Source organism: Lates calcarifer, linkage group LG20 (assembly GCF_001640805.2).
Source record: "Lates calcarifer isolate ASB-BC8 linkage group LG20, TLL_Latcal_v3, whole genome shotgun sequence".
Classification (NCBI taxonomy): Eukaryota; Metazoa; Chordata; class Actinopteri; family Centropomidae; genus Lates; species Lates calcarifer.
The window spans coordinates 3,649,619-3,673,631 of record NC_066852.1 but is presented as its reverse complement, the minus strand read 5'-3'; the positions used below and the strand labels follow the sequence as shown (position 1 = coordinate 3,673,631).

The window sequence follows — 24,013 nt, the reverse complement described above, 5'->3', positions numbered from 1 at the left end:
ACCATACTTTTACTTGTGTCAGTGTTAAAACTACGAGAAATAAATATATTAGACATAAACGTATAGAAATACGTGGCAGTATTAGGGTGGGTTAGCAAGCTAGCGTTAGCATGTAGCTCAAAACAATATGTAAGTGGACAAAGCTGCTAGCGTAGCAGTAGACTACTAATTAATCAAATAATTAATCTGTTTTCCAGTATATAAGTGTTTTGGGGTTTTTTTTTTTTGTAGGATATAAAGTATTTTTTATAATTTGATTGGATTATCAGTGCACTTCCACATCCAAAGTCACACAAGAGTGACATGAGGCTTAAAACCCATTTTATTATGACAAATGTACAAGATCAGATTCATAAGAAATAACAGTAAAGTTAACAAAAATGTAAGGAGCAGACAAAACACCAACAACCAGTCTACTAGGGTCTATACACAGTGGACAGGGTGTCTTTCCTCCCAGATTCATCATGAGGTAAATAGGAAACTCTGTTAACACTTCAGTCATTGGCACTGACTTCCTCCCTTAAACCCCATCGCAGCCTTTTATTTCTCCTCTTCTCTCTGTTCCTGTGCAGGTCTTGCTACTGGTTATTTCATAACCGTGAGATACATATTAATACATTCTCCTTTTATCTCTGTGGAGAATATAAAACAGGGTTACTTTACAGCACACAGACATCCACATTTCCTGTACTCTTGACTCAACCCACCAGAACACACACTTCTATTACATTTGTAGAATTGGGTTTGCTATATTCTGTCCAACTAATCTAAAAGCTAAATATTGTGTATAGAAGCCTATGGTGCAAGCAGCACATATAGGTTTTGTCTTGGAAGTCATGTTCAGGCCGTAGCCGGTATCAAAACGGTATGATAAATAGAGTGGTTTATCCTCTGTGAAGACCATGCTGAGACTAATTTACAAAATATTTTACATTTCCTTTCTTTAATCAGATTCAGCTGTTCTAGATTATTTTCTACGATAAGTTCCCATCTCCCCGAGCGTCTGTAACATGCCTTTAGTAGGTCAGCGCATGCTTACCCTATGCAGTTTTACTGCGAATGATGAGATATCCTGCGGCGTCTACTTCACGAGTCCTTCAGCACTAAAAATGCAAGAGGTCAGGAGATAACAGACATCCTGAAAACATGCCAAAGTTTTCTGGTTTTGTTACAAAAAATGTTGTGCCAATATTAGTTCCCTACAAAAGAAAACTATTTAGAAACTCATGCAATCCCAAAGAATTGCCCAATATATTTTTTCATGATTAAAAAAATGCCTCTAAATATATTACAGCAAAAACTACAGATATACACATAGACTGGTTCCAGCAGAGGTCAGTGAAGTCATTGGTTTGTTTTTTCTTTTTCTGTCCATTTCCCTCCGTCCAAAAACTGCATCCTGACGCAACTAAAACTAATTATTCCACAAAGATTTCATTTATTTTTCACAATTTTGACCTGGGTTGAGGTCGTAAAAGGTCGGCGGATTTACCGCAACCTGACCCAAACATTGAGTCAAGATTGTGAAAATAGAGGATTTGGATAGAAACGTAGATTTTTGTACTTTAAGAAGATCCAGGGGAGTGGAATAAAAATAAAAAATGAAAAGAAAAGAGGTTTGTTTTGGAGCTGAGTGTTATTTTAGTTAATAAAAGCCAGGTGTCTGCAGGTTTTTGAACCGTCTATGAAGGACAATGTACAAAGAAAATAAGACACTTTACATTTCAGATGGGGACGACAACAGATAAATGTTAAGACGTACAAAAAAATTACATCATTATTTTAAAAAAAAAGAAGTTAACATAAATGTTATAAGAGGAAACTAGATTAGATGTCAAGATTAGGAGGGACAAGAGTTTTACTCCCAATTTTGTTTCCTCAAACAAACTGGGAGCTCACCACTGATACTGATGGCAGCACACAGAGTTAAAATAATTATATATATGTATACAATATACAAAAGCTACTCTATCAGTCAACAGAAAAGTACAAGGGGAGGGCGGAGAAACAAACGCTGGTCGACTGGTTGGTCACATATATACATTCACACCTTCATATGATACAAGGGGTTGAATATATATGTATAACGCTTTAATATCCAGGGTAAGAAACTGGGAATTACGTGTTTGTTTTCCGTCTACAACAACCAGCACACACACAGATACATGACCAAGCTGGGGATGTGTGTGTGTGTGAGAGGTTAGCTTATCAAAAATGTGATCCACGTGGACCTGATCATCCCGTCCTCTCCACCCACAAAAAACGATTAATAAATAATATCATCTAACGCTTTTGCAAATTAAAGGAAAAGAAGCCAGAATAGTTTAAAGCAAAAGTTTGACATTTTGAGAATTAACTTAGATATTATCTGCCTGTTAAATATGAAGCTACAGTCGCCTAAAGACACATGTAAAGCCTGTATTAACATGCTCACTTCTTAAATCTGTATAAAAACACAAGCATAGAAATGATAATTTGATGTCTAACGGAGAGTGATTTGACTGTTAACTGACATTTTTATACTTGTATGGATTAAACAAATGAGATATAACACCTTAGAATTATAGCCAAAAATATTAGAAAACTGTATCACAACAATTTTTAAAACCTTCCTGAAGATCTGCTATCAGTACAGTTCATTAGTTAAGACTGACAACAACCAACGCAGTTATGGTGTGAAGTGATTTTACTGTGTGTTAGTGCGGCAAAACATAAACAAAAGGAGGTTAGTTGGTTTAAGTTTTGTTTAAGACACCTGACTGGAAATTACTTAAAATGCAGCACACTAAAATTTTATTTTATATGATTTATTTTTTAAATTGGCTAAAATCATATAATTTTGGCTAATTTAGGTGGTTAGCATTAATGCTAACCACCTTGGGCTAATGCGTGAATTCTACCGAGTCGCAGTAACTGGTGTTTTAAACTCCATAATCTTATTTTGCCCACATTGTGAATGCAGCATTAGCCTCACAATCACAATATCAAGTTCCCAAAGTGTGGGAACACAAACAAAATATAAGCAGATGGCACATATTTGACCCCAAGTGAGGCTAATTCCAAGTAGTGTTCTTGTTATTAGTTGGTAGTCACCATAATTTTGTATTTTTCTTAAAGAAACAGCATAATTTTTTAAGTCTGACTTTTGAAGGCAACCTTAAGATAAAACGTCTCAGCACTAAACAGCCACAAAATACTGTTAAAAAACAATCAGCTGCTAAAAATAATTGTGCATTTAAAGTAAAGTGGTTCACAAGGACAAATCGCTAAATGCTAAGCTAGCTTGTCAAAGAAGCAGCTTTTTGCTCAAAGTTAAGATCAGGGTTTCATGACCTGAAGCTGAGAAGATTCCTCTACATAAAAGTCATTTTGATAAACACGGTAAAACTAGGTTTGCTCAGCAGATCAAATAGCTAGCATAGCAGCAGGTTGAGGACAACAGGCGTGTGTACACCTGTATTGAAGGTGAGAAAAAATAGTGAATTGTAACATTTTGTAATTTTCTGGTCTTGCATCTTTCAAAAGTAGCTGCCCCAATATTTCCTTAAACCACCACTGACTGTGGCACAGTCCAGCGCTACTGGGCTAATCAGTGAAGCTAGCTAACGGTTATTAGTTTACTGATTAGCTACTGTTAGCATAGCAAGTCGTAGCCACAGTAGCCAGACAAGCCGACTGGTTCTCTATTTGCTCCTGCGATGGCTGTGAAAGTTGCTCCCTTGTACCTAAATGAAAGTAAAATTACTCTTTGAGCTAGGCTAGGCTAAGCTAATCTAACCCACAGCTGGATGTAGCTTCATATTTAACAGATGGACATGAGAAGCAGTATCAGTCTCAGAGAGCCAAGAACCATATTCATCAAAATGTCAAACCTTTGAGGGATAAAATGTAAAGTCAAGGTTCATTTTTGATGCCCAGAACTTCACGTCAATTGTGGAATGCTTTGCTTTACTCCCAAAAAATGTTAAGTCCCAGTCTTTTAGCGTTAACAAAAAAAAACTTCAACTATTTTCTACATAACATACTATTTCAGTGCCAGATTTCCCTACATGTAGATGAGTAACTGAGAACAAATATTGAATAAAAGAAATAAAAAACAGGACAATGTGACAGGAGAAATGATGAGTGACACTTTTTTTAGAGGAAGGGGATGGTTTGGCAGTGGAGCTGGATGACGTGGGTGATCATTACCAAACGAAAGAGACTTGATAAGTTGGTGCCCTTATTCGTTACTGTACGATCCCCACAGGGACAGCGTTAGACTGGTGACGGAGATCCAGTTCTTACTGTCGGCAGAGATCAAACTCCAGATGACACAAGTAAAAAGGATGACAAGGAAGTGTTGGTGGGGGAGGGAATAATAAAGTTAAGCAATATAAAAATACAATACCACAAAAAATGAAACAGTACACCATTTTGTTTTTTTTTCTTCTTTACAATTGTTCGTTATTGCAGACGTAGTCCACTAGGTCTGTAACTCCTAACAGGTCGTCTTCGTCATCGTCCTGTGCCGCCATCTCCTGGCCGACCAGACCGTTTGGAGCGATGACGGCGGCTGGTGTGGCGCTGATGTTTTTGGGTGGCTCCAGATGTGAGATGAGGCCTGGAGCAGTGGCGGCGGTGGCGGCAGGAGGCCGGCCGATGAATCCCTCGAGGGTCTTTATCGGGCTCTGTCCGTTTGTAGGTGGCAGCTCCACCAGATTACAGTCCAATGGATTTGTTCCCTTTGACTCCTCCTCCGCTTTCTTCTCCTTTGGTTTCTCCTCCGGTTCCTCCTCCTCGTCGTCGTCCGAGTCGATGCGGTTCACCCGTTTACGGACGGGGCGGTCCTCCTCTGACGATTCGTCAGAGTCGTCGTCCGAGTCGTCGTCTTCGGACGCTCTCCTGCGTTTCAGCGCAAGACGTCGGCGTCGTTGCCGCGAGTCCTCCTCTGAGGAGTCAGCTCTCCTCTTTACCCTCGGTTCTCTTGACTCCTCCTCGGAGTCTCTGGAGAAACTCGCTGGAAAAAGAAAACAAGGAACGCCTTTAACTGTCTGTAGTTCTGTCAAAATCACTTGGAAATGTACGTTCATTGTCCCTCGACTCACACTTGATCTTAAATGATGAAGCTTTGTGTGGAATTAACTAGAATTAACTAGAGCTTTATTTCATGACCAAAACAATAAAGACTGTCGTCACATTGTCACACAGCACTGCTATTCCTACTAAACTATAAAATGTTATATAAACATTTATAGTTGGAGCTTCAGGGGCTGTGGGGAGTGCGCTAACTTCCTCGATAAGTTTGGTTTGGCAGCAGTTTGACGACTGCTGAAGATAAAATAATTACAACTGCATTTTAAATGACCAACTACTCCCTCCTCTCCATCTCCTGAATTTATAAAGTTTGGTTTCCAAAAAACTGCTCTGAAAGTTGTCAGCTGTTACTGAGATTACTCAGTAAGGGATTTAAAGAAGCACATGCCTGAGGCTGTTCACAGTACGTTTTTTATTCAGAATTATTTGTGGTATTTTAATGTTGTATATTTAGTTATAGTATCATATATTGGAGCCTGGCTTGTTAATGACACGGACAGAACAGCTACAAACAATTCTAGTGCCCATTTGTAAAAGGTGTCCACATCCACAGACCCTGACTGTGCATCTATGAGCGTCCAACCTGGAGTATGATCAAGGTTTAAGACGAGTAGTGACTCACACATTCCCTCAGTTCAAAGGTTTCATATCAAGAGGATCTGATCGTCTCTGTCCGTGGTGCTGAAAAGGTTCATGAATTATTTTCATGATTTTTAAGCAGCTTTATTATTTCATCTGTAGGAATTTCATATTTCATGTTTATGAGAGGTACCTTGGGGAGACTTTTCCACAAGACTGAGAGGGGCAGGATATTTTCTCTTCATGCCAGTACAGGGTAAAGTTACTGTTATTATTACGAACATATGTGGTATCAAAGCAAAAGATCAAGATCTTGGGCCATAGTGTTCTAAATATGTACACTGTGTGTTTCTGACTGACCGTCGCTGTCCGAGCTGTCCTGGCGTCGTCTGGGTTTCATTTTCGCCCGGTTGGTTTCCGCCTGAGACCCTTCAGACTCCGACGTCTCACAGTAGTTCACCTGTTTCTTCTGGCTCCGCCGAGACCGCCGTCGACTCATATCAAGATCACTGTCGCTGAACTCACTGGAGCCTTCAGTCACTGAACGCACAGGAAACAGCACAGGATACCAATGTTAAGGATAGTCTGGAATAAATGGACGTAAGGCTCCTCAATCGAGTCAGTATCGACCGAAACAATGAAACAAGCACGACTCAGATCTACAATGATATAAAACAGAGCCAGAGAAGTTGCCTGACTGAGTTTATAAGAAGTTACTTTAACAATTAGTTAATTATTTAAAATTCTTTTTTGTTGTTGTTGTTTCAGCTCTTAGTAAAGACAAATAAACTGAAATCTGTTTGGCCAGACTAGTGCAACGCAACGCTAACATGCCAAGAAAACAGTGAACACAGTTAATAGTCTCTCAGAACAATGTCTTTAGACGAGCTGTCCGACCATGTTAGAAATCAAAAGTCTTGCTGGAATTCAGAGGGAAAATCTGGCCGTGGTTGAGAGGGTGGGGAGAAGCAATATTGTTTAAAAAATGGGGAATACCAGTTTCTCCTGGAAGACATTCATAGTGTTGTTCACATGAGAAGTGACAGGAATGGTTGTGTAACAAAAAAAAAGTTGAGTGTCTGGCTTCTCTCTCGCCTCTCGCTGAGGTGCCGGCAGCTGTCCAGTCAGGGCGTGAAGTAGGTGTGAATGTTGGAAAGTTACAGAAATGGTCAGACAGAGACATCTGAAAACAAAAAACCTCTGTATACCTATCTCATCTTCTTCATCCTCCTCATCCGACTCGTCCTCTTCATCGTCTGAGTACCCTCTCGGTCTCCGCCGCTTTCGGGAGCTCCGCCGCCGCCTCGGTGGATTCCTGCTCCGTGAGGAAGCGCGATGCTTCCCGCTGCTGTTGCTGCCAAAGTCGCTGTCGTTGGAGTCCGCCTCCGTCTCGCCCTCCGAGTCATTGTCTGACACGACGAACTCCTCCTCTGAGCTGCGTAGAACAAAAACAAACACACACAAATAAATGAAAATGCATCCCTGAGGGTCAAACTCTACTGTCGGTGTAGCTGTGTCCGCTCTCACCTTTCACTGAGGCGAAACTCCTCCTCGCTCTCCTCCTCGTCCACCGTGCTGTCGCTGTCCAGGTCGTTGAGTCGCCGGCGTTTTTTCTTGCGCTGACCAGCGCTGGGTCGTGGTGGGCGGCCGTTCTCCTTACCCTCCTCGGCTTGAAGGATGGTGGACATATCCTTTCCTCTGTGGCCGGTGATGTTGGCCATGTCTTTCCCCCGACCAGCTCCTGTAGACAAACAGTCATCATTTTGTTATTGAAAGTGTCTGACAGCATTATGGATAGAATTCCTACAGAGACAGAGCTTTTTATTAAAAAGTAAGATCCTTTTTGTTTAACCAGAAACATCGTTATATATCAGTACCAGACTCCACTGACAAAAACACTAATTTTACCAAGCAGAGCACTGGAGCTGCTGGGATGCCTCCTCCTCCATCTGTTTGTTTGTTTGTGTTATTGTGTGACTTTCAGTCTTTGCACAAGTTAAAATAAAACACAATAACACAAACAAACTGACCGATCAAGGCAGCGGTATTCCAGCAACTCCTGTGTTCTGCTCTGTAAAATTCCTGTTTTTGTCAATGGAGTCTGGTGTTGAGATATAGCAATGTTTTTGGTGTAACAAAAAGGATTTTCCTTTAATTGATTGATTAATATGCACAAAAATAGAAAGAAAAAATGAATTACCAGATGATTTCTTATCATTTCAATACTTTGCTTTTTGCACAGATTAAATAAACAAGATACTAACATACAGTATTAATTAGAGAGCTATCGAGGTGCTGGAAGGCAGGTTTTGGTATCAATCATCTCACTTAACTCTCCAAAAGAACGCATATTTCCTAAAACGTAGAACAACTGAGTAAGATTTCACGTCTTCCTACCTCCACCCTCTGCTTCTTTAATGTCTTCCTCAATGGCTTCTTCAATCGCCTCATCAAATTCATCAAATCTGTAACAGACGAGAGTCACATTTAACAAGTGGTCGACCAGCCCCAAAGGGATGATTCAGTTATGAAATATTACCGAGTGCACAGACCTGTAGCTGATGGTTTTCTTCGCCCTCGTTGACCTTCGACCACAGCTCTTACTTCTCTTTGGTTCTTTCTTCTCCTTTATGATGATCTCTGGCTTTTCTTCCTCCACCTCCACCTGCAGTAGAGTAACAGTAGAGTTTGTCATTTATGGCGCAAAATGCCACCTGGTGAATGTTTTTCTGTCTCCATTCAAGACTGTACAAACACACTTTGTACTTACTGAGGGCGCGATGATGTTTTCAACGCTGATTCCAACATAAATAAGACGCTCTTTCCTGGAGGAGGTGACACACACAAAGATGAATTAGTGATTTAATTCAGTGTCAATAAAGTACAATATCACAAATGCTTAACTTTCCAGAAACTTTCCATAAAAAAGAAAAAATAAACTTTTCCCAATTACATTTAAATTTCCTGTTACATGCTAACCTGCAATTTTGCAAATTTCCAGTTCATTCCTCTTGATTTCCCATATTTTCTCGTTTTTTCCAACTTTAAAAATTCCTGGAATTTCACAAACCTATTTGTGGTTAAAATAATTTGTATGTCAAATATTGGCAGAGCTGTAAGACTTTTAATGTGAAGGAGCTGCACTTTTCACAATAAAACCTTTGATTAGAGTTCATCTAAATCTACAGGGAGTGGACAAAATAATCAGAACATCCAGTGTGACGCCACCAAAAAAAAATATGGCCTACAACAATGGCTCCCGACGCAGGTTATGGACTAAGAAGAATTCTTCTTAGAGTCCAGTGGTTAAAGTTTATTTTGTGTGAAACACAAGAGAGTTTTAGTTTGAATTTGACCATTTGTTCGAGTTTTACCAAGCTACAGTCATGGCCGTCAGCCAATCGGAAGAGAGGCTCAGAAACACAACGCACAACGCCCTGTAAAACTATACTGAGGTAATTTTTTGTAATTAAAACCACACGTATATGTTGTTATGGACTTTAAAGCTTCAAAATAAAACACCAGAAAAGTGTAAAATATGGGACCTTTAATCTTGTAAAACTGTTTTTCTGTCCTTGATTCCCGTTAATCATCTGGTGACCCCCTGAGATTTATCTTTGGACAGTCAACAAACATTAAACATTTCAGGAAGCTGCGAACAAAAGCTGAACTTAGGGTTTGATAAAGTGTAATTTGCTGCCTGGGTGTCACTGTTACTGCTCCTAAAGAGGCAGTCCCTCATGTCAACACATTTTCTTTCAGCAGATAAAAGTGCAAATTATCTCACCTCCTCTCAGCCCGTTCCTTCTTTTTTAAAGCAGCGTCGAGGTTTTGGAGCTGCTCTTCTAGTTTGTCACAGAGCTGCTTCTACAGTGGGGGAACGGACGACGATTAAAACATTACAGTTGTCTTCACATTTCACTTTTTTCCCCCAGTATCTTTAATGTTTGGTGCTCAGACTTGTTAACGTACGTGCTGACAGGGTGGGCAGAACCATTCTCCGTCTGGGATGATCATGAGGGGAGGCCTCAGACAGGCTGTGTGGTAGCCGCTGTCGCAGGAATCACACAGCAAGATCTACAAACAGATGTGGACAGATGTTAACAGCAAAACTTACTTATTACAAGGTTAATAACACATCTGAATTTTGACAAAGTTAATCCAATTATAAAATCCTCTAAAAATATCTGAAATGTTCCTAAACAATCATTTTTTCCCCTGAGAGTTTGGCAAATATAAATAAACTACAATACCCATAAGCCTTTGCCACAGTTACTGTGCATAAGAAGCCAGCCAGACTGAAGTATAAGGACATACTTCAGTCGCTCGCAATTAGGCATGAAGTAATTATTAACAAGAAACACTTTTTCCTTTCCACAGGGTCTCTGGTTCAGTTCACTTTTTCCTAATGAGACGGTTCCTTCAGCCTCAAGTTCTGGAGAAAGTCGTCCACGCTTTTATCACATCACATCTCCAACTCCCTTGTTGCAAAGCTTCTTTATCTCAACTCTAACTGGTCCAAAACTCTGCAGGGAGGCTTTTAACAAAAACTAGTTCACACATTAATGCATCAGTTTTAGCTTCTCTCACTTGGCTCAGTGTATATTTTAGGATTAACTTTAAAATTTTCCTCTTCGTATACACAGGATTACGTATCTACATGACTTGTTGTGTCTCAGCCTCAGGTCTTCAGAGCGGGGACTAGGTCAGAAATTAAAGTCGAGGTGATTGTGCTTTTGCTGTTGTTTTCTTTTGCTTTCTCTTGATTTTATAACTTAAATTTTTTACATTATACACTTATTTCTCCTCATTTTCTATATCATTTCCTCTATAGAGTGGTGCAGGAATGAATCCGAAAGTTCACATTTTAACACTTCCTGTTCCCTCGTCCTAAAGTCTGTGGGTTTTTGGTTTAATGTCTGAAATAAATATGTCAGAAAATATGCCACTTGTGATTTTAAAAGCTAAAAGGCAGTTGCTAACAAGTGTCTACTTTCTGAAAAGAAAATCTTTTGTAGAAGAGCTCAGAGCTAAATGAAATGACAAGTTGGAAGCTTAGTGGTGGAGACGCTGACGTCATGTGACCGTGGTGTAGTTGATTTATAGCCTAACATTAGCTTTTTACTTCTGGAGATTGTATTTCAGCCTCAAACATCATAACAGTGATGTTCATCTGTGGAGATTATCTGATCAACTAAACGTTGACGTATCACAAACTGTTGTTGGTTACAATAATAATAAAAAACCCAATGAAAAAAATTTGTTTTGCACCACTCTATGACTTCTATTGCCCTTTTCTTCCTCCTCTGAAGCACTATGTAACTTCGTTTTGAATACTACACTCTATATTTCCGAACTGATGTATCCCTGTGGTAAGGGTGAGATCTACTAACCAATGCCCTCTGACGGTCCTGCAATCTAGGCTTAAAACCACGGGTGACCACGAAGGTCCCGCCCTCCTCCAACCCTCTGGAAGTAGTTATAAAAACGCTGAGTCTTTTGATAGCTGTAAGAAGCAGTGCTTTATAAACACTGTTTACTCATTAAAGCCCGACATGCTGTGAGATCCCGTAAGTACCCACCAGCTCAGGGTGATTTGGAAGACCGCAGTGTTTGCAGGGGTCGTCATTTGGAGGTAGGTCGTCGTCTGAGGATGTCGAGGAGTCCGAGCTTCGCCTCTCTCGGTTCCGGTTCCGCCTCTTTCTGCTCCGCTCGACCTTGTAGTCTTCGTCGCTGTCGTCCTCCTCCTCACTCTCCTCCTCGTCACTGGACTCCTCGTCGCTGTTGTCGTCCTCGTCTTCAGAGCCTTTCTTTTTACGGCGCGTTCGAGTGTTGGACCATCGAACCTTCCGTCGCTTTCTCCCCTTTAAAACAAACAAAACACGTTGACGTCCTGGTCCTTTAACATCCACGGCCTACGATCATAAAAGATGTTTTAAAAAAAGACTGTAATATTTCTACCTGATGCTCAGTCTTACCTTGGATTTGGGCTGACCCTCCTGATCGGCCTTTTTCTCTCTTGGTTTCTTCTGAACAGCCTTCACCTCCTCTTCCTCCTCCTCCTCTTCTTCCTCGTCTTTTCCTTTCTCCGCCTTGTTCTCCTCACGTTTCTCAGCCGGTGGAGCAGCCTGCGATTTCTCCATCTTCCTGTCCTGGATCTCCACCGCCTTTGGCGTTGGCCTAGAAATCCTTGGCGATCTCCGAAGAGACCTCCCCGTGTTCGTATCGGACTCCGAGTCCCCCTGTCGCTCCTCTCTCTGAAGTTCAGCTTTCCTTCGGTGGGCTGGGGGCTTCATCTTCCGACGAACGCCCTTTTCTTGAACTTCCGTTGGGGCTTCGCCGCCGTTTGCCACCTCTTTCTTTGTTGCTGAGTCCTCTTCTTCACTTTTGCTTTTACTTCCCTCATCAGTGGGTTTATCAGCGGACGACTCTTTGCTTGGTTCGCCCGGCTTTTCAGTTTCAGTCAAGGATTCGGCATCAGCGTCTTTGCTTGCGTTTTGGTGCCCAGATTTCTCTGTTTTAGTTGATGTTTCGCTCTCTTTAAGAGCATCTTTCTCTTTCTTTGCTTTATCAGTTTTTGAGGGTTTATCATTTGTAGAATCCGCTTTACTTTCTTCGTCTTGACTCGAGTGTTTCTCACTGTCGTTTGTAAGTTTCTCTTTGTCTGTATCTTTCTCACTTCCCTTGTCAGCATCCTTTTGAGTTTCTGACGACGGACGCTCTTTCTCGATTTGTTCGGGCTGTTCTTCCACCACCTTTTCCTCTTCTTTGTCAGGCTTCTTATCAGTCTCTTCTTTAGTCTTCTCAGCCGGACTGGATGGCTTATCTTTCCCCTCAGTTGCTTTCTCTGTCGTCTTATGTACAACAGAGTTCATCTCGGTTTTGTCATCCTCTTGCGGCTTTGTCAGATCCTGTTTAACGGCCGCTGCCTCTACCTCCATGGGCCCTGACGTGGAGTCGCTTATCTTGGTGGCATCGTGTATCGTACTGTCTTCACAGTTGACAGCTTTCTTTACATCCTCAGGCTTTTCTGGGGCTTTCTCTGGAGTCTTCTCTGTGTCTTTTATGTTGTCATCCTTCTCTGTAGGTTTACATGGTTCTGATTTATCAACCTTTTTGATATCAGCAGACTCCACACGCTCTTTAATGTCCGACGTCTCCTCTGATTTCTCAGCCTCTGATGGTTTGTCTGTTTCTTTAATGACGGCAGAACTTTGTTTGACTTCATGTTTCTCTGGATCGACTCCATCTTTTACTGTTTCTGCCTTTTTAATGACAGATGGTGATACAGCGGTTTCAGAATCATCAGATTTCTTTGGGGGATCTTTGCCAGCAGACTCCGTCTCTGCTGTTTTAATGACTCCCAGCTTCTCTTTCGCTGCCAAGTCATTTGATTTCTCTACATTAGGCTCGGATGTTGCCGTTTCTTCAGCGTCTTTATCGCTCACTTCTTTTTTCTTCATGTCTGACACATCTTCTGTCCTCTTAGTTTCCTCAGTCTGACCCGACTCTGATGTATCTATGTCCACACAGGCTGGTTTTTCCCCTGAATCCTTTGATTCGGCTTCTTTGGATGTGACTTCATGATTTAAATTTAGCTTCTCTGACTCATCAGCTGTTAACGTTTTATCAGATTCCTTTAATGTGGTTGTCTTGTCCACAGTACAAGACTCCTCTGTGTCGGCTGGTTTCTCTTTCATCTCTTCAGGCTTTTCATGATTAGAAGACTTCTCCAGTGCATTATTTACATCTTTAGGTGAAGGTGGTGACTCTGCTTTTGGTAGCGGTGGAGACTCGTGAGCTTCTTTCTTTTCTGTTTCTGCTGCAGTGCTTTCCTTTTCTACCTGCATGGCTTGGTTTTTCTTATCTGAGTCGTCTTGGTGTAACACGACGACCTCTGTGATCTTCTTATCGCTTGAAGCTTCGTCTTTTTTATCTTTCACATCCTCGTTGTCTTTGGATGGCGAGTCATTTTCCGTCACTTCGACGGCTGGTTCAGTCATCTTTTCTTTGTCAGCGTTGGCGTCTTTCAGCGACTCGCTTAAATGACTCTGAAGATCTTTCTCTGACGAGGGCTTGATTTCGCCATTAACATGATCGTTTACACTCGGTGTTTTCTTTGTTAGGTCAGGAGTCCCGTCAGCTTTAGGAGCATCCTTGACCTGAGAGACGGAGGGATTTTGAACTATAATACCACTGTTTTTTTCAAAGTCTTCACTAAATTTCATCCCTCTTTTTTTCAAAGGGATCTTGGCCTGCTGGTCGTTCTTCAGAGCCTGCTGGATCTCCTCGGCACTGTTCCTCTTGGGCTCCGCTCCTTTTTCTGCCCTCACTGATGGCGTTTCAGAGACGGGTTCACTCGCTGCTGTACTTGTTTTAGTGTCTGACACCTCCATCGGCTCTTCTTTGATGTTCTGGGCTTTTGTACTGATACTTTCTGAATGGAGCTCTGCTTCGGCTTTGCCTTCAATGATGCCGTTCAGGGATGATTTGTCCTCAGGAGCTTCTGGTTTCAAGTTTTCTTTCTCTGTTGCTTTCTCACTGTTCTCTGTCTTTGGTGAGACGGGGCAGGAGGCCTTGTTGGAGTCTTTGTTGTCTTCATCTGAGGAAATGTCAGTCTTTTTAACTTTACCTGTGATATAAATATCAAAGAAGGCATCAAATGGTTGCTCATATATAATACAGAAGAGCGAAGGTTTGATTCTTCATCTCGCAGTTTGATTTAGGATCAATTTTTGACTCAATAATTTCCTCCAGTGCTGTACTCCAAAGCCTCTTCTCATGTTTTAACTGTACTTAATGGCAGTATGAAGCAAAAATTGTAGGTTAAGCTAACTGGTCTCTCTATGTGCTACCACAGCTCATAATGCTTCTTCTTCTACTGTTTAATGGGTGACAACTATATGTCAACTTCCTGTAATTGGGCTGAAAGTCCAAACCACCCAAGAAAGTGTTTTCACACTGCAAAAAAAACCAAACCCTGGTTTAGTTTGATCTTGACCGAGACCACCTCTTACTGTCGGACCAAATTTTGGTCCTTTGGCCTGGAGCGTGGTCCGAGGAAAGTCCAAAGGTCCAGACTAAGTAAGGCAAGTGTGAAAGAACCCTTGGTGACAGATGCATAAGATCAAAAACTCTTGATTTGATAAGCAAAACTAAAGAGTCCTGCATACAGTCCATCACTTATAATAACTTTATTAACACAATATTATATGAAACATATTTCTTTCTTTAGAACAGGATATTAACACTAGAAGACTCCGCGGTTTACAACCCAACTAAAATGCAAACCTTCAACATCCTTTGGAAAAATAGTAGTAGTTAAAAATAGTAGTAGTTTAAAAGTCCAACCTTTACCTTTTTCTGTTTTCTCTTCATCCTCTTCACTGTCAGGTTTGGTTTCCTGTTTCTGCTCTTCCTTTTTCAACAGCTCAGGGTCAATTTGTGTCTTCAGCAGAGCCACAACCTCCGCCAAGTCGTTTCTATCCCTACAGGGAGAAAAAAGTGTGGATGAATATAACCTCTCCATTTCCAGAGTAAATAACACAGTGTGCCTGCTTTCATAGGGAACATTACCATTTAAATTTCATCTCATTGCTCAGTGCCTGCAGCATATTTCCTTTTCCATTACAATAACTTTTTCCCATTTACCTGACAATGCACTTCCACGATGACCCGTCCAAGTCGTCCTGCTCCTCCACATAAACTCGTACATTGTCGTCTTGGTCCAGTTGAAACCAGTACATCTGGCCGTCTTTGTCCCGGCCAATCGGCTGCAGCCGCATTTTATCTGGGTCCTCCTCATTGATGGCGGTTTTGAATTTTACATTTTCATCAAACTGACACTCACACAAATACTGGAGGAGGGAAAAAGAAAGGTACAGAATGAGCAATTATCACTGTACATATTCATCTTTATTAGCTGAGGTAAAATGTGACGTATTTGAGCTGCGGGAGTGATTACTGGCAAGAAAAAGTGGCAAAGGTATGTCAGAAAAGGACGACGGATTGGTCCAACCAGTCCTGTAGACTTTCTGAAACAAACAATCCAACATTCAAAGCCACATCACATGATTGGTCAGCTGTATGGAGGTGGAACTGAACTTCACTCCAGCTCTATTTTCTCTCCTTACACAACTATTTCTGTCACTTAACATGTGAACAACCGAGTGCAACACCACAAGGTTTTTCCAGACATACGCATCAGTAACAAATTTAAGGAAAAACCAATATGAAGCATCTTCGTAAGGTGTTGGGCCACCATGAACCACCAGAACTTATAAGCCATGAAAGTGACTGAGCATGTACAACAACCAGGACCCTGGACCTGATGTACTTCAGTTGTGTCCATTCGCTTGTTTACTCAATAGTCCGACATTTTAGAAGATGGACAAATAAACATGTCAAAATGTCAGTAGAGAAAAGAGCCTTTTACTTTCTCTAAACTCTTTTCCAAATGTTTTTCTTTGAATCTACAATAAAAAAAGAACAACTATATCTGGGCAAAGAAACCAAACCACCAAAAACAGTGCGCTTACTTTAAGTATCCCCGTCTTGCACTCCATCGTCATCTCCTTGTACCCTTTCTGTTCGAGTTCCCAGGCCCATGTTGTATTGAACTCTTGGCATACCTTCAAGAAAAACAAGAAATTAGAAACTTATTTTGTTCAAATGTCCTTTTATTTTTTGTTATCTTGATGCTCCACCATTTTTGTTGTAGTTTAAATATCAAAACACCAACACAACAATTGCCAAGTAAAATCAACACTTCTCTGGCACCTTCAGCAAAGACTGAACAACAGAAAACATCATGTCTGAGTGTTACAGTAAATGTGAGCAGGGTTTTAATAGACAGTGTCCCCCGATGGTCTGAATGTGATCTCAGATAGAGGTCTAAAAGCTGAAATAATCAATATGTTTCAGATTAACGATGGATCAGATCACTGATGTGATGAAAGGTGATTTGTAGTGATGAACCCACAGAGAGAGAGAGAATTATAACCTGACTGATTTTTTAATACTTGTATTGTCTTAAAACATGATATTTTCTCTTACTTTTACCGGTGCCTGGTGGTAAGAGACACATTAATGCTGCTAGAAAGTGGCAGTAATGCACCAAAAACCTGTTTGCCAACCGCCATTAAACAGTAGAAGAAGAGTGTGTGTGGTACTGTGAGATTAGATGCTACTGAACAAACAGGAGAAAACTCAGGTCTGTCTCTTATAAAAACTGCAAGTTACAACCGTTTACCTTGACTAGATATTTCTCCCATCGGTCTGCTGACACCGACTTGCCGATCTTCCTCAGCAACTTGACGTGAAGATCAACCAGCAACTTCGGGACTGAGTAAACGTTCGACAGAGAAAAGTGGTGAGAGACTGTAACAAATTTTCGGACGTCAAGCATCGTTTGTGAGAGAAAAACAGGAAGTAACACTGTCAGATATCACAACCAGCAGCTGTTACTGCTAACTTAATGATTATTTCCTTGATAGTTAAAGTCTGAATTTAGACTGGCAGTTGAAACACAAGCAGAATGTGCACAATATGTACGACAAACTGACTGAAAGACAAATTTGAGGGCTGCGCTGACAGATCAGTAGCAACGTAATAAACACAGTTTTAATTAATTTATTTGTAGCTTAGATCCCCATTAGCTACTGCACTGTAACAGTGGCCGCTCTTCCCACAGACTTTTTAACAATACTCCAGTAACAGAAGATTAATCATGACCAACACCATAAAGAAGCTATAATACACAAAATCGCTTCAGATCATTATTTCATTTCTTACATAACTAAGTAAAAAATGTCTTCTCAAATCAATTCACTAAATCATCAATTAAAGTCACATCTTCAAGAATAAATCTACAAACAAATAAATCATAAACTCTTATTGATGTCAAGAAACTTCCAATCACTTGATAATTAACTGTTCTCTGTATTTAACTAGTTCTACAGGGAGGCAACAGAAAACAACTTGCAGCTCTGAAATATTCGTTTTTCTGCCGTTTAACCATTTTATATTGGTTTTGTTTGTGCTCCAGATCATCTTCAAAAACACGTGGCTGTGGATGTAAAAAGTAGGACGACAGAAAATCCAAAAAATCATTTACATATTGTATGATTTTTCCATCTAATCCAAAATAAATCTACCACTGAGCTCATCAGCAAATTCCTTTAATATCACAGTGAGTCGAACTGCATCCATAAAGAAACAAGAGAGTACCTAAAATTACATGCCTGTATAATAATAATATTAATAACACACTCCGTTTTGAGACCAAATCATTATCTAGCATATGGAATATTTACAGCATCTTTACAGTCCACACCACACTGGACCAGGTCTATGTCAAAAACCACTACACCTAGACCTAACAAGTCTGGACCACATTAACCCAGAGAAGATAAAGACTATTTATAACACAGTTTCAGATCTGTGAGACCTGTGTTTTTCCCATCCAGACCACATCTACCTCATGACTACACTGAGAATTATCAAGAGAAAGGCTGTTCAAAAACAAACAAAAAACACAAAATCAGACAATTTCACATCTTTTTTTTTTGACCATCCAGACCACATCAGACCAGGTCTGGATTAAAAACTGCTACGGTTAGACTTCTCCATTCAGAATGTAAGGACTGTTTACAACACACCTGCAGATTTGTATCACCATTATTATTTACACGAAAACACAAAAAATGCCCCTTTTCTCCACTTAGACCACATCAGACCAGCTCTAGCTCAAAAACCACCACACCTAGATCTGTCAAATCTGGACTAGATTCACAGGGAGGGTTTAAAGATGGTTTAAAAACACAGTTTCAGATTTGTAAAACCCTTATTCTACTCGAGAAAACACATTTTCCTACAATAATCAGCTTTTTCCTTACTCAAGGTCCAAGGTCCAGATTTAGACCAGGTCTAAATCAAAAACCACTCTACCTGGACTTGTCAAATCGGGACTAGATTAACCTGGAGAAGCCAAGGACTGTTTACAGCACAGCTTCAGATCTGTGAAATCTGCTAAACTTCAGCATCAGGCTGAGTTAATTTGAGCAGAGCAGATGTCAATGTGAGGTGAAAATTATGAGACACTTAGCGCATGCGCAGAGCAACAATAAATGAAAATAGTCAAGTTAAAGACAATAAGCAGAACGGAAGTAGACCGACTTTGATTATTATACAGCTACAGAAAGCTTGATCTGTGGCGTTAAGATGCAAGTAACGGTTTGAAGATAACACAAGTGTGCTTTAGATATTTATTAAATACACAGAGAATCCATATATGTGCATCATTTAGTGGCAGGATCGTGTTTTTGATACGATAACACGTTTTATTTTGAAAGTCTGGACCGGATGCCTTCGTTAATGCAGGTACCTTGACCGAGGCACAGCGAAACACTACATGACAAAATATTTTAACTGTAAATAAAGTGCACAATTTCATGTCTGTCCCGCACAACGACACCTTTACCGACAGACGGTCGCGATCCACGACCCGTTGCACGAATTAACGCCTCCTTCGCTGCCTCGCGGACACTGTTATCGCCGCACGTTAGTGTCCTGTGTTGTGTTACGAGCAGCGTTACAGTGGCAGATAAAGGCAGCTTGGAAAAAATTAAGCCCAATTCAAAAGCTAAAAAGTGACAGAAAACCTCGACTAATTCGGCGCCTTCACACTCGGATAGTCGTTAAATTACACGCAGACACGTTTTCCACTTCGAAGAGCAGCTCTGGGACGCGGTTAACTCACATTTAAGTAAAGAAGAAGGTTAGAAAACCACACAATAACACACAACTAGCTAACAGAGCTGCTAGCCTGCTAGCACGGTACCATTATCATTAAAGCGGCGGTGGAGTCTGGGGGGGTTCTGCCCCTACCTGAGGATGTGTCCTGCAAATATCTCTCCAGCTGAGGAAAAGTGAGCTCCGGTAAGTCCAGCAACGCTCCGTACCGCTCGAGGAAGGAGCAAATCACGGCGTAATTTGGACACAAACCGGGGGAAGAACTCGCCGTTGCCGCCGAAGCAGCCATCTTTTCCACACCAGTGTCAAGTTAGCCGGAATCAATCTAACTGCTTCCGGTGTTAACAAAATAAAACGTCGGACAAAAAATAAATAAATAAAACTAATTATTATTATTATTATTATTTCTGTGTACATCCCTGTAATGTTGCAGCTGATTAAGGTGTGACTAATTTTGATAATTAATTTGAATTTATTTATATTTTCTCATATCATTGTATTAATAATCTGAAATCTGCAAAGTAACCATGAACTAAAGCTGTAAAATAAATGTAATAAACAACATTTTCCTTTGAATTGTAGTGGAGGATATGTGCATGTACAAGTACCTTTAAACTGTATTTAAGTGCTGTGCTTGAGTAAATGTAATACAGCATCACAGCGCCCTCCACTGTCCAGGTTAATATGCATCCAGGTGTGGTTCATCGAGCAGCTGCCTGCAGACAGATGTGGAGTTTGGGTCCATCAAAGCTGCAATATTTCTTTTATTAAATTGTATTTAATTTATTTACAGGAGTCAATCTGTGTATTAGGTCGTTTTATCTGAGGCAGAGACACATGGAGTTCACATGGATAAACTGTGGGTTATTTAAATGAGGACAAAAAAGGAAAAACTGAACATTTGGTTCTAACAGATGAAGCAAAGTTGTAGTTTTCTGCTTGGATAATGAATGCGGTAGGAAAATGAATAATTCCTGATGACAGTGAACGCCTCACAGTGAGCAGAGACTTTGAGAGTTTCTTATTATAATGAATTACAGGATGTTTTTTGTTACATAAAACACGATTTAAGTTTAAACTGTGACACAATTACAAACAGACGCTTGCTTATTTTCATGTAAGCTATCTTTATTTCACATTTATTTGTACACAATAAATACAGTTAAACATCCACTGGTGTGTAAATATGTCGCTCGACAGCCTCTGCAGAGCTTAACAATGTAAAACGTGGGCAGTTTGTCTCGACGTGGAATCAGGACCAGTAGCAAGTTAACAAAAAAAACAACTTCTCTGTTGGGGAAAAGAGATCCTTTTTTCATTTATTTATTCATTTATTTATTCGTTAATACAACAGGGTAAATGCAAACTTCAAAAATAAGTTTGATGTCATTCAGATCTCAAGGAGATCAATGAGAACACAGCAACATGGCTGACAGATATCTCTTTTCCTCTGATCGAATCGAACTACGGTTTAATAGGTTTTTATCCTAATTCTAAAAAACAAAACAAAAATAAACAAAAAACAAAAGCTGTGCTATTATTTGTACAGATATCCATCTCCAAGCTCTCTGTAAACTATTAATATTTCAAAAACAATACAATCTCAATCTCAATCAAAGACACTACAATGGCTATTTAAGGCTAAATAACGCAAGAGCCGATAAAAGAAAAGTATTCATACCAATACAGCTGGTAAACAAAACGTCAAACGAGAAATATCGAACGAACAACGTAGCATCCACAATACTGAAAAGGAATAAGAAGACATCAAAAAGTGCTTCACTATGACAGTATAGGTTTTTTCTTTTTTTTTCCTTTTTTAAATTGGACTAGCTAGCAGCTCAGGATGGTTTCCTCCTTCAAAATAAAAGCATGTTTAAACTTTAAACTGCAACCTGCTCCTCAACAAAAACCACTTTATACTGGCAACATTTAATAACGTTTCTAAATCTTTATTTTACAACACAAGAAAAGGAGGAGGAGGGAAAAAAGTTAGACTATGTGTGTGTACGCACTATCTTTAAAGAAGCAGGGTTTTAAGAATTAACCATAAAAAGGTAAAGGATCTATTATTTTTGATCTTTTCTAGGAGATTCTCCCTACTGACACGACAATCGCTCGACTAAAAAAAAACAAACAAATTGCCACTTTTCCCTTGTTTGTGTAACCGTGTGCAGTTACAGTAGGTGTGTGTTCGAGGAGGAGAGGACCAGCCTCTCGCCCTGTGTGTTTTTTTTTTTTTACATTGTTTTTTTATTTTTATTTTTTGATCGGAGTGTGGTGGAGACGAACAGACTTTTGGTTTGTGTTGAAGCGAACATGTTCACAACATGCTGCCGTCGAATATTTAACTCTGTTGCATAGAAGGAATCCAATTGTGAAAGTTGACGGAATAAGAGGGAAGGAGCCGCACGGTAACTGATACAGTGAGATGTTTGAAATCATTATTTTATCAACGAACGTCTTCCTGGAAGCACTTTAAATTTACCAAAGAAGAAGAAAACAACTTATTAATAAGTAATAAGTAATATTTTTTTCTTATCAAGAGTTAAAGAAGATTGATCCCACTGTCATGCCTGTTTAATATGAAGCTGGAGCCTGAGGGGATTATCTCAGCTTAGCTTAGCTTAGCATAAAACCTAGCTTGGCTTTGGCTGAAGTCGATAACCACACCTGTTAACACCTGTAAAGTTCACTGGGCAATTATTTTGACAGATATTGCGATGAGTCAGGAAATTTTTAAATTAAAATTTCACTGAAAAAAAAAAACAAATGATGATGAAGATGTGATTTTTGTTTTGGCTCTGCACCAGAGAAGCATTTTCCCCTTCACATCTAGGAGACTATGACTTGTATCCTGAAGCATCTGTGCAACACCAGAATGCTTCATTTATATCAATATGTCTCGACACATTTAACTGCAGCTCCTGTGATTTGGATATTGCACACAGACATTAAATGAAACTGTGGTCAGTCACATGATCACTGTATCAGTTACTGTGAGCGACAGAAACATGATCTGAGGAGTGTTTGAATTTAAAAATCTTTTGTTTTCAGGACTGAAATTGATTCCTGTGTTGGTAGAAGAGCTGGAGAACTTGCAGTATTGGTCCTATTGATCAGTCTTATTGACTCTGGGTGAGGGAGTAAAATAGAAAACTGAACAGGAGAAGGAATCAAACAAGAAAGGCACAATATTCCTCCACAGCTCACCGACCCTGTGAGGACAGAGTGGGCGGAGGGGGTGGTGTCTTCAGGGGTGGGGGTTTAAGTTTCCTCTGGTTTTCCTTTGGGAGTGCGTTTATAGAGGCACAGAGCCGCCGAGTGCCGGCTGGTTTGAACCGAGCCGCCGCCGCCACCAAGGTGCCGCCTTCACACCAGCGTGATCTCCACCTCCTCCCTCCGCTTCACCTGCCCGCGGGGATGCTGCTTCGGGGGCGGAGGAGCGGCACGAACCTGGACACATCAGCGGCTCAGTTAGAGACAGAAATGTCTGTGCATCTACTGATACTTTAAATACAATAAAAGTTAAAAATGAGTAGAAAAAAAAACTAAATCGACCTCTGTTACAGTGAAAAGTACGTTTGGTACAGATGTTCATGGTCCCCAGAGGATGAACCCCCAGCAACTGTGACGATCGCAGCCTGTTTTAACACTGTAATCTAACTGAACGGACGTGGACAGAATTAATTCCTGCTCGTGGCTGCAGAGGGCGCTGTTACCCATTTATCTTTATTAACATCAGACCAGATATTCTCTCTGCAAAGCTGCATTCTTAGGGCCTCAGTGCGACGCAGATAAAGAACGCGAAAGTGCAAAATACTTGCCCACGAATATATAAGAGCTGAAGCTATCTTTGACTTTACCGATACAATGCTTGTGCAAGTTTTTGTTAGTGGGCATGTACACAATCACTTTGACTCCAGCCACTTCGGTCTGTCTCAGAGGGACGACGATGCGACGTGATTAACCGCTGGGTCAGAGTCAGGGGTTGTAAAAATAATCACAGCTTTTGCAGTTTGCTTATCACATTAGTTCAAATCACATTTTCAGTTAAAACTCGATGAATTGTTCAGCCCTGCTTACTGTACATGTCAAGTGTTTTTGCCTAAAACTAGACTGAAATATTTACAGTTTCCAGAGGATGAGTTCGACTCAATGTGGACGTTTGACTGGATTTAAAACCACTGGTTTACTCACAGGTCGAATGGTGCCTGAGCCGCTCTCTGGGTATTTGGGAGGTTGTGGGGAGCCTTGGGCTGGACCTGAAGAAGACACAGACGAACATCTCTCAACAACAAACTCCTGATAGTTGTCATTACAGATATCTCTCTTAACCAGTGGTTCTTACTCTGAAAGGGGCTTTTATGTGGCGCTGGTGGCGGCCTGTGATGTCCGTTGTGATAGGCGGGTGGTCGTCCGATGGGCGAGGCTGTAGCGCTGCAGGGACTTGCCAGAGGGGAGGACATGGTGGGCGTCTGAAGGGGACTGCTGTGGAGAGGCCCCGGCTGGAAGGGACTGCGAGGGGATCGGTCGCACTGGGCCAGAGTGGAGGGGGAGGCCTTGAACGCAACACGCAAAAATGTTAGCATACACTGGGCTTGTT

General features: G+C 40.8%; 2 protein-coding genes across 2 annotated transcripts in view; both read right to left on the bottom strand.

The window, feature by feature from the left end:
• Positions 1-304: 304 nt before the first annotated feature.
• On the bottom strand, positions 305-19,717 carry rsf1b.1 (remodeling and spacing factor 1b, tandem duplicate 1). The gene is made up of 16 exons (XM_018692088.2): positions 19,543-19,717; positions 16,907-16,998; positions 16,194-16,286; positions 15,307-15,512; positions 15,013-15,143; positions 11,634-14,287; positions 11,238-11,519; positions 9,628-9,732; positions 9,443-9,522; positions 8,426-8,480; positions 8,208-8,320; positions 8,053-8,120; positions 7,183-7,396; positions 6,864-7,090; positions 6,016-6,195; positions 305-4,999 (listed from the first exon to the last, which is right to left on the bottom strand). Exons 1-16 carry the CDS (start codon positions 19,694-19,696, stop codon positions 4,434-4,436), a joined length of 5,220 nt encoding a protein of 1,739 aa, XP_018547604.1. The 5' UTR covers positions 19,697-19,717; the 3' UTR covers positions 305-4,433.
• Positions 19,718-20,514: 797 nt separating this feature from the next.
• Positions 20,515-24,013, bottom strand: part of LOC108893439 (F-BAR and double SH3 domains protein 2) — a 31,677-nt gene continuing 28,178 nt past the window's right edge. Inside the window, exons 18-20 of the mRNA XM_018691468.2 lie at positions 23,759-23,969; positions 23,608-23,672; positions 20,515-22,863 (exon numbers count right to left, since the gene is read on the bottom strand). Coding sequence (XP_018546984.1) covers positions 22,780-22,863; positions 23,608-23,672; positions 23,759-23,969 — 360 coding nt within the window. The 3' untranslated portion in view covers positions 20,515-22,779. The remainder of the gene's footprint in view (positions 22,864-23,607; positions 23,673-23,758; positions 23,970-24,013) is intronic.

What these genes read in the sequence shown, in the direction of transcription:
- rsf1b.1 (XM_018692088.2), bottom strand. Translation starts at nt 19,696, where the DNA reads ATGGCTGCTTCGGCGGCAACGGCGAGTTCTTCCCCCGGTTTGTGTCCA. An exon ending in GGGAGAAATATCTAGTCAAG is followed by an intron (nt 16,287 to 16,906) that starts GTAAACGGTTGT and finishes TTTTTCTTGAAG; the next exon opens with GTATGCCAAGAGTTCAATAC. An exon ending in GCAAGACGGGGATACTTAAA is followed by an intron (nt 15,513 to 16,193) that starts GTAAGCGCACTG and finishes TCCCTCCTCCAG; the next exon opens with TATTTGTGTGAGTGTCAGTT.